The sequence below is a fragment of the Dipodomys spectabilis genome, unplaced genomic scaffold (genome assembly GCF_019054845.1).
Source record: "Dipodomys spectabilis isolate Male_0828 unplaced genomic scaffold, ASM1905484v1 ptg000042l, whole genome shotgun sequence".
NCBI lineage: Eukaryota > Metazoa > Chordata > Mammalia > Rodentia > Heteromyidae > Dipodomys > Dipodomys spectabilis.
This window is the reverse complement of record NW_024870719.1, coordinates 10,856,332-10,870,475: the sequence shown is the minus strand read 5'-3', so window position 1 is coordinate 10,870,475 and position 14,144 is coordinate 10,856,332. Positions and strand designations below refer to the sequence as shown.

General features: G+C 39.1%; 1 protein-coding gene across 2 annotated transcripts in view; it reads right to left on the bottom strand.

Moving 5' to 3' along the window:
• Positions 1-14,144, bottom strand: part of Fancm (FA complementation group M) — a 65,504-nt gene that overhangs the window by 36,763 nt on the left and 14,597 nt on the right. The window contains exons 5-10 of one of the 2 annotated variants that reach the window (XM_042677945.1): positions 11,447-11,578; positions 8,182-8,314; positions 7,301-7,426; positions 5,812-5,898; positions 2,264-2,448; positions 950-1,156 (exon numbers count right to left, since the gene is read on the bottom strand). In XM_042677945.1, the coding sequence (XP_042533879.1) occupies positions 950-1,156; positions 2,264-2,448; positions 5,812-5,898; positions 7,301-7,426; positions 8,182-8,314; positions 11,447-11,578 (870 nt within the window). The remainder of the gene's footprint in view (positions 1-949; positions 1,157-2,263; positions 2,449-5,811; positions 5,899-7,300; positions 7,427-8,181; positions 8,315-11,446; positions 11,579-14,144) is intronic. The other variant, XM_042677946.1, reaches the window with a different exon arrangement.

Below are 14,144 nucleotides of genomic sequence, written 5' to 3'. Positions count from 1 at the left end.
AAGCCAGCTCTGACAGGAAAGCTGGAGAGACTCTTATCTACAATAAACCACTCAGAAAACAGGAAGTGGCCCTGTGGCTCAAGGGGTGAGTGCCACCTCATGACCTACAAAAAAAAAACAAAAAAACCCAGAGTCAACAGCACAAGAAAAATTATCTATATGTGCCTTCTCTGCCTAAAGTAAGGCATAGGTTGCTGTTGGTGGAAGGTGTCTCTTATAAGGAAACAAGAACTGTCATTTTCATTAAAGGCAGAGTCAACACCAGGATGATTGTGTGTAACTTGGTCCCTGTCTGCCAGTATTTTACCCAAGTATTTTGACAACATCTGGTATCAGTAGGTCATGCCTATAATCCTAGCTACGAGATCTGAGATCAAGGTTTGAATCCAGCCTGGGCAGGAAAGTCTGTGAGACTCTTATCTCCAATAAACTATTCAAAAAGCTGGAAGTGGCACTGTGGCTCAAGTGGTACAGTGCTTGCCTTGAGCAAAAGAATATCAGAGACAGTATCCAGGCCCAGAGTTGAAGCCCCAGGACCAGGGGGAAAAAAAATCCATTAAAGTAATTTTCTAGTGGCACATGCCTATAATTCTAGTCACTCAGGAAGCTGAAATTTGAGAATCACAGTTAGAAGCCATCTAGAGCAGACTCTTATCTCCAAGTGACCAGCACAAAGCCAGAAGTAGAGAGGTAGCACAAGTAGTAGAGCACCAGCCGTGAGCAGAAATGCTAAGCAAGGACATAAGGCCCTGAGTTCAAGTCCCCCAGTATAAATACACAAAAAATAAACCCCCAAAACATGGAAAACAAGTCTTATAAGCACAGGAAAAACACATTTGCCTTCAAATTGTTTGAGCTTTGAATGTTAAACACTGGTACTTGTTTTCAGGATGTGTTTCTCATGTTTAAATATTTAAATATTGAATCATGTTTGTTCCCATCTACTCACCCGCTCTTCACGGCCTTCAGCAAGGATCACCACAATCCTGCCTTGACGTTTGCGGCCAGTTCTCCCCATTCGTTGTATCAGGCGAATCGGGCTCTTCTGGGCATCAAAACAGATTATAAGATCAACTTCCCCAATATCCAAACCTTCTTCACCAACACAGGTAGAGACCAATGTGTTGTAACCACCATCACGAAATCGTCTCACTACCTGAGATAAAAAACAATTACTAAGTGTAAATGTAAGAGAACTACAGATTAAAATAGTTTTCCCAATCACACTAAAATGGCAAAATCAGATTAAAAATCAGCATTCTGGATACCACAGAATAAGAAAAATGGTCACGAAGTAGCAAGATATGCCAAAAGAGACTATCATAGGATAGAAAGAGCAAAGTTGTGATGTCAGAAGGATTTGTTAACAATACAACAGTTTCTTAGTGAGAAAAGCCTGATTTTATTTACTTATTTTTATGGTCGGTTGTGGGGGCTTGAACTCAAGGCCTGGACGCAGTCCCTCAGCTCTTCAGCTCAAACCAAGCACTGTAACACTTGAGGCACAGCACCACTTCGAATCTTCTGGTGATTAATTGGAGATAAGAGTCTTGTGGACTTTCCTGCCCTGGCTGTCTTTAAACCATGATCCTCAGATCTCAGCCTCCTGAGTAGCTAGGATTATAAGTATTAGCCACCAGTGCCCGGCTTCCACTTCTTTTTTAACAGCGCTACTCAAAGTGTGGTCCAAGAATCCATTACTGCGCCAGTCCAAAAAATGTTTATTACAGGGTGATAAAAAGTTCAAAGCCAGGAATTTCTGGCTCATGTCCATAATCCTAGCTACTCGGGAGGCTGAGATCTGAGGATCACAGTTTAAAGTCAGCTTGGGCAGAAAAGTCTGAGAGACGCTTAACTCCAATTAAACACCAGAAAATTGGAAGCGGCACTGTGGTTCAATGTGGTAGAGTGCTAGACGTGAGCAAAAGAACTCAGTCCCTGGGACTGGGAAGGTGGCTCAGTGGTAGAGCGTTTGCTTTGCATGCCTGAGGCCCTGGGTTTGATTCCTGAGTACCACATAAGAAAAAAGAAAAAAGCCAGAAGTGGCGCTGTGGCTCAAACAGTAGAGTGTATGCCTTGAGCTGAAGAACTGAGGGATAGAGGCCAAGCCCAGAATTCAAGCCCCACGACCAACAAAAAAAAAAAATTTCACGTTATGAATTATGAAATTTTATTTCAGTAGCAAAGTGCCTAGTGATTACAAAACAAAAAGTTAAAAGTTAATTGGCTTTATTTTTGTTTCAACATCTACAAAAATGATTACCTCTAATTGCTCCTTCTGGGTAAAACCTTTCATGCTTTTCCCTGTAGCATGGCCAACAAATGTCATCACTCTAATAACCGGCTGATGTTTTAAAAGCATTTCTGCAATTTCCTGAACGCTGTCTCGAAATGATGAAAAAATCATAACTCTTGTTTCATCATTTTTCTTTTCAGAGGTGTTTTTAGCTGTGGAGCAGAAAATATTTCAGTTACAACTTTTAAAATGTCTTTAGGGAAGAACTAGTTTAAAACACTACCCTGAAGCTATATACTAATGTTAAATAATTATTTTAAAAATTTATTTTAAGAAGTTTTTAACACTGTCTTTTTCTACTGTAGTGCATAGTAATTTTAATAATCTTGGCTCCATTTCTCATTGGCTATCATAAAATAAAGTTCTAATCCTAGCTTCTCATGAGGCTGAGATCTGAGGACTGTGGTTCAAAGCCTGTCAGAGGAGAAAAGTCTGTGAGATTCTTATCTCCAATTATCCACCAAAAAACCAGAAGTGAAGCTGTGGCTAAAAGTGGTAAAATAATAACCTTGAGCAAAAGAGCTCAGGGACAGTGCCCAGGCCCTGAGTTCAAGCCCCACAACCCACAAAATAAAATAAACTTTTAGAGAAGTCCATTAAGAATCTGAATCATGAGGCTGGGAAGGTGGCTCAGTGGTAGAGCGCTTGCCTTGCATGCATGAGGCCCTGGGTTCCATTCCTCAGCACCACATAAGCAAAAAAAATAGCCGGAAGTGGCATTGTGGCTCAAGTGGTAGAGCGCTAGCCTTGAGCTGAAGAGCTGAGAGACAGTGCCCAGGCCCAGAGTTCAGGCACCACGACCGCCCCCCCCCCCCCCCCAAAAAAAGAATCTGAATCATTTTAAGTAGCTATCAATAAAAGACATGACTGATTCTCCCTTTGTTCTCCTAGACAGACAGAAGAACAATTTTCTCTCCTGTTCATAAAAGGCTCTCTTAACCTGGCCACACATCCCCAAACCTGCTATACCTGCAAATTCACAAAAGATAACTGCAAAATATCTTCTAGTCAGTTCCAAAGCTGCTGCCAATGCCTATGCTTGGCAACCAGCAGAATGCACTAAGATGAACATGAATTTTATGATCAAGCAACTTATTTTCTAAGTGATGTGACTTATCTAAAATGTACTATTACCCCTTTGCATACTACTTCAGGATAATAAAAAAAATAAAAACATTAAAAATAAGGAAATGATTTAAAAAATAAAATAAAACTGACTGGTAACTAAGTAAATTAAAAAATGGAAAAGGTTTGAATAATCATGGCCTAATAAATTGCAAAGTACACAGGTATTTTTGTTGTTTAAGCTCAGTTTAGTTGGGGGGGGGGCGGGAGGCTGGGAAGGGAGGTGAAGGGTAAACAAAGGAGGAGGCTGCAATGCTTGGTAAGAAATGTACGCATTATCCTGCCCATGTAATTGTAACCCCTCTGTACAGTATGTTCACAAATAAAATAAAATTTTAAAAAAAAAAAAAAGCTCAGTTTAGAACTTCAAAAATCTTTTTTTCTTCTTGTGTCTGTTTTTTTGTTTGTTTTTTTATGTGCTGCTCTTGGAGCTTAAATTCCAGGCCTGGGCTTTGTCTCTGAGCTTTTTTTTTTGCTCAAGACTATTGCTACACCACTTGAACCACAGTGCCACTTCTAGCTTTTTCTGGGGAGTTTTATTAGCGATAAGAGTCTCATATGTTGGCTTTGAACTGTGATCCTCAGATCTCGGCCTCCTGACTAGCTAGGATTACAAGTGTGAGCCACCAGCACCCAGCTTGTATGCTTATCTTTTTTGAGGTAGGGTCTCACTATGTAGTTCAGGCTGGCCTCAAACTCTAAATCCTTCTGTCTCAGTCTCCTGAATGCTGAGATTACAGATTTGTACAATTAGGTTGACAATGCCTTTATCTTCCTTGTAAATTATTATACAAATGCCAGTAACCAAACGATGTATTTACTAATTCATTTAATTTTCGCAATAATACATTTTATTTTTTACATTAAGAACTGGCTCAGACCATTCGCCTAAAGTCCATATAGTGTTAATTCACAATACAGTAACAAGCAAAAGAAGCAAAGAGTAAGAGCTAAAAGAAGTAACTATAGCAAATAAAATTATCCTTGGGGGAAAAAAAAGCCTGGTGCCAGTGACTCACACTTGTAATCCTAGCTACTCAGGAGGCTGAGATCTAAGGATCACGGTTCAAAGTCAGCAGGAAAGTCCGTGAAACTCATCTCCAATAAACCACTAGAAAACTGGAAGTGGCACTGTGGCTCAAGCGGTAGAGTGCTCGCCTTGAGCTGAAGAGCGCAGGGACAGCTCCTAAGCCCAGAATTTGGGCCACAACCGACCCCCCCCCCCCAAAAAAAAAAAAATTATCCTGGACAAACCTGTTTGAATCATCGTAGCATGCTACTGTTACTACAAATCCAGTCTCTAACCTTATGGCACTGGCCTCTCTACCCTAATGTCACTAAAACTCTATCAAAGGCATCAATAAATTCTACACTACCAAATTAAAGGAACACCTTGAAGTTTTTCTTATCCTATTTCTCTGAAGAGTTTTGAAGTCCACTTTTTCCTACTGCTATGGTTTCCTCCCTGCTTCTCTGATATGTTTCTCGGTTTCCATCTGAAACTCCTTGGTGACTGCTTTGCTTTAAAGTCTGTAGATGTTATTTCTCAATACACCCTTCTAGCCCCAACTTGGTCTCCAAACTATCAATTTGGTGAATATCACACTGAAGATCAAAAAAGCCAAAGGAGAGAATGATCCTGAATTCAAATCTTAGTAGTAGCACCAAATAAATAAATAAGCCCTATTCAATCTGGTCTTTATTATACCTCATATGCACACAACTTACCCTCACTCATCCTCATCTAGTACATTGATATTTAATAAAACTAAGCAAGCTAAAAAAAAAAAGAAAAACTTGGTAGAATATAAAAAAAAAAAAAAAAAAAAAAAAACTAAGCAAGCTAACAAATTAGGGCATTGAACTATGCTATTCTTTCTGCCTACAACAATCCTTCTTTCAGAAATCCCCAGGTTGGCTCCCTCACTTCTACCAGGTATCAGCTGAAACATTTCACACACTCTAACCACTCTCAAAAATAAGAAACTTTCTCCCAATCTACCATACTTTCCTACCACTTTATTACGGATGTTTTCACTCTTATTCTTAATTGGCCCCAACCTTTTTCCTAATTACCTTATTCTAGGCATTCCTACCATTCCCCTGCTCATACTTTTCCAAAATTTCTTCCAACTTTTAATATTAATTATTTAGAACAATTATAATTCCTCCTTTATAAGATGTGTTAGCAAAAACTAGTAAGTAGAAATATTAGCCCTTTTTTTTGGGGGGGTGGGGGGGGTCGGTCATGAGGTTTGAACTCTGGGCTTGAGCACTGTCCCTGTGCTCTTCAGCTCAAGGCGAGCTCTCTACCGCTTGAGCTACAGCACCACTTCCAAAATATTAGCACTTTAAATAACTACCTTACCTTCAAAACTACTGTTACCTACCATTCCATGACCTGAAATGTTCAATTACAACTTCTTCTAATTTCTTTAACTTTGGATGACTATAGAAAAAATCTTTACTTCTATCTCCTGCACACACACACAAAAAAAAAAACCAAAATTATTTCTGTATTTTCCCATATTAATCATATTAATGAATCTTTCATAAAACACACATTAAAATGTTAATTTTTATTTTTTATTTACATAGTAACTAGCATGTAAATACCCAAATGGAAATTAGTAACAAAACAAAGGGGAAATACATTTATTTAAACTGTAGATCAGATTGCCTGAGAATTTTCACTACTAACAAATAATATATATTAGAAGTTTAAGTTTATAAACAATAAACTTGAATAAGTATTAATCCTAACAATAAAATCCTTAAATATTTAGAAGGCCTGGTACACAAATATAAATAAAGGTAGATATGTGCATCAATAGAACAAAATTTCAAAATTAATATTTATTAAAAAAAAAAAATTTAGTGGCTGGGAAGGTGGCTCAGTGGTAGAGCGCTTGCCTTGCATGCTGAGGCCCTGGGTCCGATTCCTCAGCACCACATAAGCAAAAAGAAGAAAGCCGGGAGGGGCGTTGTGGCTCAAGTGGTAGAGCGCTAGCCTTGAGCTGAAGAGCTGAGGGACAGCGCCCAGGCCCAGAGTTCAAGCCCCACGACTGGACCCCAAAAAGAAAGAAAAAAATAATATATAAATAAATAAATAGGGCTGGGAAGGTGGCTCAGTGGTAGAGCGCTTGCCTTGCATGCATGAGGCCCTGGGTTCGATTCCTCAGCACCACATACGCAAAAAGAAAAAAGCCAGAAGTGGCGCTGTGGCTCAAGTGGTAGAGTGCTAGCCTTGAGCTGAGGGACAGTGCCCAGGCCCAGAGTTCAGGCCCCACGACTGGACCCCAAAAAAAATATAAATAAATAAATAAATAAATAAAACAATTTAGGCATGGTGGCATATCAGAACTTCAGAGGGTGAGGAAGAAAGATCACAAGTATGAAAGCAGACTGGGTTTCATAGTGAAACCTTGTCTCATTTAAAAAAAGGAAAAAAAGCTCGGTGCTGGTAGTTCACACCTGTAATCCTAGCTACTCAGGAGGCTGAAATCTGAGGATCCTGCTTCAAAAGTCAGCCTAAGCAGGAAAGCCTGTGAGACTCTTATCTCCAATTAAGCACCAGAAAACTCCAAGTGGGGCTGTGGCTCAAAGTGATAGAGCGAAAGAGCTCAGAGATAGCATCCAGGCCCTGAGTCGAAGCCCCATGACTGACAAAAAAAAAAAAAAGAGAGAGAGAAAGAGAGAGAAACAATATACAATCTTTTTATTTCGTATTTTTACTTCATATTTTGTTTTACTTATTGTCTCGCTATATTACCTAGGTTTACCTCAATCTCCTGAACAGGAACAATTGTCCTGCCTTAGCTTCCTAAGCAACTGAAGACAACAGGTATGCAAGACAGAATTCTAAGTAAAAATCAATACCTTTGTGGATACGAGCATTATCACTTGCTGAAGTGCCAGGTGTATGTGCAAAAATGCACTCTAGATGGCTATAGAGTTTCATGAAGTCCTCATTTCGGCTAAGTTCAGTTTTTGCCCGTGCCATTCCTTCAGAAAATAAGAAAAGGTTTTGCAAATAAGTAAACTTAAAAGCAAATTAGTCAAATTTATTATTAAAAAGAAATTTAACTCTTAGAATGAATACAAGTTTTTCAAATTTAAACATGAAAACAGCTGGTTTTCCTACTTTAACAATCATGTCATATTATCTAGCAATTAATCAAAAACAAAGAACTGTAACATTTGTTGCATAATTGCTTTTAAAAATGAAGCATCAAGCTGGGAATGTGGCCTAGCTGTAGAGTGCTTGCCCTGAGTTCAATTCCTCAGTACTACATACAGAGAAAAAGCTGGAGGTGGCTCAGTGGATCAAGTGGTAGAGTGCTAGCCTTGAGCAAAAGAAGCTCAAGCACAGTGCCCAGCCCTAAGTTCAAGCCCTGGGACTGGCAATAAATAACTAAATAAAAAATATCTTAACTGGGCATAGTGGTTCTACCTGTAATCTTAGCTACTTACAAGGCTGAGATGTGAGGATCAGGTTCAAAGCCAGCCCATGGCAGAAAAGGCCGTGAGACTCTTATCTCCAATAAACCACTCAGAAAACTAGAAATGGTGTTGTTAACTCAAGTGGTAGAGCTCTAGCCTTGAGCTGAAGAGCTGAGGGACAGCACCCAGACGCAGAGCTCAAGCTCCACAACCGACCCCCCCCCCCCCAAAAAAAAGCGCCTTAGGTGACTATTTTATGTAACTTTAACAAAAATAGCATTTGTCATCATTCCTTTACATAACTTCATAACATTTACCTTTTGTTCCATCCATAATTCCACAAAGAAAAGAATATAATGATCTCATTCCCATTTGCTGCAGTAATTCGTAACCATGATATAAACTGATACAAATGGCAAACTCTCCCTCAATTATGCCTTGATGTATTCCCTGAAAAAATAGGCACATGTCAAATTCTCCCAGAGAAACAAATGAAGATTAAAAACTCAATGCCCATACTATCAGCCTAACAATCACTGTAAAAAGTGACAATATATTAATTCAAACAATCATAATAATTATACCTTTTTTTGTTTTATTGTCAGTTATGGGGCTTGAACTCAGGGCCTGGTCACTGTCCCTGAGTGTCTCTGCTGTGCTTAAGACTAGCAATACCACTTGAGCCACAGTGCCACCAGTTTTTGAGTGGTTAACTGGAAATAGAGTCTCATGAGAAATTTTCTGCCCAGGCTGGCTTCAAACCAGGATCCTCAGATCTCAGCCTCGTAAGTAGCTAGAATTAAAGGTGTGAACCACCAGCACCTGACTATAATTATACCCTTTAATCCTGATTGTAACTTGTAAGTTCTAGTGAATGCCACGTTAAAGGGTATTAATATGAAAAAACATTGTCTAATGTCTGCAAGAAATATATCTCTTTTTTCTCTTTAATTCAACAGGAAATTTACTATATAGTTTCTCTTAATAAGTATCAGCAGTATAAACATATACAGTATATAGATATAGTATACAGAGTCTAATCTATTTAATAGGTATCTCCTCTATATCAAGCACTGAGCTGAATAAGGTATGAGTCACATGGAAATGGAAAATGAGTTAGAGGTGGATCTATCAGATTGTTTAACATTAAGTATATATGTCCTAATAATATCTAATACTAGGCACAAAACATTGTACAAGTACATTGGTTATAAAAAAATCATTTCATCTTAACACCAAAGAGAAAGGCAATTTTATTATGTCCATTTTATAGATTAGAGAAACTTAGAAAGGTTAAGTTGTAAAAAAGTATTTAAGGGCTGGGAAGGTGGCTCAGTGGTAAGAATGCTTGCCTTGCATGCATGAGGCCCTGGGTTCGATTCCTCAGCACCACATAAGCAGAAAAAGCCGGAAATGGCACTGTGTCTCAAGTGATAAGAGTGCTAACCTTGAGCTGAAGAGTATTTAAATCCAGCAAATCTGGTCTAGAGGCCTTGTGCTTTAATCACTATCCTTGTGGAAAACTGAAGTACATTTATTTTCCTTTATAGAAGCAAAGAGTAGGCATGTCTATATGACAACAAAATTTTAGAAGAAGAGCATTGAGAACACATTTCAATTATTTTCCTTGATGAAGACTACAGTTCTATACATTACATTTTTAACTGTATTTTTTTGTCTTTTCTTTTTTGGTACTGGAGATCGAACTCACGACATTGCACTTGCTAGGCAAGTGCTTTGCCACTGAGTTACATCCCAGCTCTTACATCTTCAGTGGCATTTATCAGTTGATTCATTCTAAATTTTTCCATGATAGTGATGAATACTTTTATATAATACCCTAAGTACCTGAAACAATAAACTCTCCTCTTTATAAAATATACTCACCAATGAAATCAGATTCAAGAACCCATTTGGATTATGGATTTATTTATTATGTTTATTAATGTTTTATATAACATCCTAAAATTTTCCAGAAAAGACTCTTTCAGAGGTATTTTTTTTAGATACAACAGGATAAAGACTGAATGTCTTGGTGTAAAATGAAAGTTATTCCTATGTGGTCACACTTATTTATTACTTATTCTATTTGGCCTCCTCAGAATCTTTTAGCTCTAGCTAGGTGCTTTTATCCTTGTTCTTAGCTACTTGGGAGGCTAAATTCAGGAAGACTGCCATTCAACACCAGCCTTAGTAGAAAAACCCATGAGACTCAATGTACACCAAAGAAACCATTAGATATTAGTTCTCACCTGACATCCTAGCAACTATAAGCCTAAAATAGGAAGATCACAGTCCAGGCATGTGCCTGGGAAGGAAGCAATATCCTTTCTCAAGAACTAGCCAGCGGGGCTGGGAAGGTGGCTCAGTGGTAGAGCGCTTGCCTTGCATGCATGAGGCCCTGGGTTCGATTCCTCAGCACCACATAAGAAAAAAGAAAAAAGCCGGGAGTGGCACTGTGGCTCAAGTGGTAGAGCGCTAGCCTTGAGCTAGCCTTGAGCTGAAGAGCTGAGGGACAGTGCCCAGGCCCAGAGTTCAGGCCACACGACTGGACCCAAAAAAAAAAAAAAAGAACTAGCCAGCAAAATCCAGGGCCTAACAAAGCAAGGCCTTTAATTCAAACCCTGGTATTGTCAAATAAAAGACAAATGCCGGGCTCCGGTGGCTCACACCTGTAATCCTAGCTACTCAGGAGGCTGAGATCTGAGGATCATAGTTCAAAACCAGCCAGGGCAGGAAAGTCTGTGAGACTCTTATCTCCAATAAAATCACTAGAAAACTGGAAGTAGAAGTGGAGCTGTAGCTCAAGCAGTAGAGCACTCACCTCGAGCTGAAGAGCTGAGGGACAGAGTTCAAGCCCCATGAACGACAACAATAAAATAAAATAAAAATAAAAGACTAAACAACCATATCTCAGCCAGATTGACTTGCTCACTATCTCCTATATGACTGCCTTTAAATTGGCTATTCTTTTATAAAAAGTACCACATGTATTTTTTCTTGGGGGGGGGGGGGGGGAGGAGGGTGTGTGTGTGTGTTTTACTGGGGATGGAACCCAAGGGGTGTGTGTGTGTGTGTGTGTGTGTGTGTGTGTGTGTGTGTGTGTGTGTGTGTGTGTGTGTGTGTGTGTGTGTGTGTGTGTGTGTGTGTGTGTGTGTGTGTGTGTGTGTGTGTGTGTGTGTGTGTGTGTGTGTGTGTGTGTGTGTGTGTGTGTGTGTGTGTGTGTGTGTGTGTGTGTGTGTGTGTGTTTTACTGGGGATGGAACCCAAGGACTAATCTATGCTAAGCATGCAATGCACCACAGAGTTGAACTTCTAGACTTTGGTGTTTTTTTGTATTGTGAGCATTTCTTCCAACTTTGGACCTAGCTTGACAGATATTTTCATACATCTACTTTCTCCCAATGAACATCAGGTATTAGTAGCTTTTTGTGACACTTCCTCCTTTCTGGTATTACAAGTAAGATTAAATATCCTGGGTTTCAAATTTGGTTAAAATTTGTCTTGTCATGGGCCAATGATAAACTTAAAGAAAACCTTATTTTACATTTTAGTCTTCCTGTTATAAAATCTTTATATTTACCACAATATTTGGAGATGGGTTTTTCCTAAATTGATCTCTTGCCAGAATTATCTGGTACTTTGTTAAATTGGGGATATCGCTTCTCATCAAAAGATTCCTCTGAATCAGAGAGCTTGCAAATGTTTCCAAAATCTGCAAATTCAAAAGAAATTTAGTTCAAGCTTGCTTTAAAGATGGTTTTCAAATACATTAATTTTTGCCACATATTAAAGTGAGTAATATAGTTAGTAAAGTTTGTTCTGAAATGAATTTTTGGGTTAATACAGCATAGATAAAATTCAAAGGTACTTAACAGCCAAACCCAGACAATGTCCACAGAGGCCCAACAACCTAGTGGCTCACATCTGTAATCCAAGCAACTCAGGATCTGAGCATCACACTTCAAAGCCAGCATGGAAAGGAAAGTCTGTTAAATTCTTATCTCCAATGAACTACTAAGAAAAAGCCAGAGGTCATGCTGTGGCTCAAAAACTAGAGTGCTAGTCTTGAGCAAAAGAAGCTCATAGACAGTGCCAGAGCCTTAAGTACAAGCCCCAGCAATGGCACAAAGAAAAAGAAGAAAATTATTACTCTTTTTGGAAACTTTGATTTATTTCATTTCACTAATCCTTCAACCTATACACAGTATAATCTAGGACCATGAAAGGGGAGCCTTCATGTTTTTCCTTGCTGCATCTTCCATCTCTAGACTAACAGCACATAGGTCCGAAATAAATATTTGCAGATGGCTAAATAAATTGAAATGTCTTTTTTTTTTTTTTGGGGGGGGGGGGCGGTCCAGTCGTGGGGCCTGAACTCTGGGCCTGGGCACTATCCCTCAGCTCTTCAGCTCAAGGCTAGCACTCTACCACTTGAGCCACAGCACCACTTCCAGCTTTTTTCTTTTTGCTTATGTGGTCCTGAGGAATCGAACCCAGGGCCTCATGCATGCAAGGCAAGCACTCTACCACTGAGCCACCTTCCCAGCCCTGAAATGTCTTAAATACATTTAATTTCATTCATTAATTTTCCCAGCAAGTATTCATTAAACATTTATTATCTATCAATCGTAGCTCTAAATACTGGGAATATTATGGGTAAGACAAATGAAGCTATTGCTTTCATACAGTTTACATGCCAAGAAGGAAACCAAAGAATAAAGAAATGGATAGATGTGGGGTTGTGATTGTAGCTTAGTTGTAGAGTACTTGCCAAGCAGGTACGAGGTCCTAGGTTTGAATCCTGATTCCTAGACAAAAAAAAAGACTAAAGGAAGGTAATAGGTAATTTTTGTTTGCTTGGTTTTGTTGTTGTTTGGAAGGGTTTTTTATGTAGCCCAGATTAGCCTCAAACTTGTAATCCTTCTGCCTGATCCTCCTGGGTCTGAAAATCAAAGGCATGATATCTAGGCATGTCACATATCTAGTTGAGAATAGGTAATTTTGATAATGATTAATACAATTAAGAATCTAAAAGAAACCCACTGTGTATAGATAACATTTTCTTGATCCATTTGAGCAAATGTGGTATATATAGATAATAGAATTCTGTGCTTCCATCAGAAAGAACGACATTGCTCCGTTCCTAAGGAAATGGAAAGATTTAAAGTAAGCCAGACCCGGGGCTGGGAAGGTAGCTCAGCGGTAGAGTGCATGCCTTGCAAGCATGAGGCCCTTGGTTCGATTCCTCAGCACCACATAAACAGAAAAAGCCGGAAGTGGCGCTGTGGCTCCAGTGGTAGAGCACTAGCCTTGAGCTGAAGAGCTGTGGGACAGCGCCCAGGCCCAGAGTTCAAGCCTCATGGCGGGCAAAAATAAATAAATAAATAAATAAAGTAAGCCAGACCCAAAGACATATAGGCTGTATGGTATCCCTCATTTGTAATAATTAAAATGTACCTATAAGTCTACAAATAAACCCAATGGATAGTAAAAGACAAAAAATTACACTAGGGCATGGTTAATTAAACAGGACTCTAAACATTCATACAGTGAGACCAAAGGAGGATATTCTTAGGAGAGGAACACAAGGGTTCAAGAGCTATATGCATATGATCATATAAAATGATGCTTATTGAAATGAACTCAAAGAAATGGAAAGAAGAGGTTTTTAATTATATTGTCTGCAGTTCTTTTTTTCTACTTCTTCTGTTGTTGTTTTTTCCCCTTTTGTCATTGTTTTTTATTTCTGTACCCTTTGTCTTGTATATAGGTTTATCTGATTTGGGGAGGGGAAGGAAAGGACAAATTGTGAACTAATTCAGCACTGATACTCACTAGATACTATGTTGGAAATAAACTATACAACTTGGGGAGGAGGGGTTTTGGAGGGGAAACACTGGGAGAAAATGTTCAAAAAGAAATATACTCTGGGCTGGGAATGTGGCTTAGTGGTAGAGTGCTTGCCTCGCATGCATGAGGCCCTGAGTTTGATTCTTCAGTACCACATAAACAGAAAAGCCTTGGAAGTGGCGCTGTGGCTCAAAGTGGTAGAGTGCCAGCCTTGAGCAAAAGAAGCTCAGGGACAGTGCCCAGGCCCAGAGTTCAAGCCCCAGCACTGGCAAAAAAAAAAGAAGGGAAAAAAGAAATGTACTCATTATCTGACTTAAGTAACTGTAACCCCTCTGATCAATATCACCTTTAGAATTAAAAAAAAAAAAAGATTCTAAAAGAGAGTAAAGTTGCATAGGCTTTGAGGAGGTAATGTGTATATTAACATG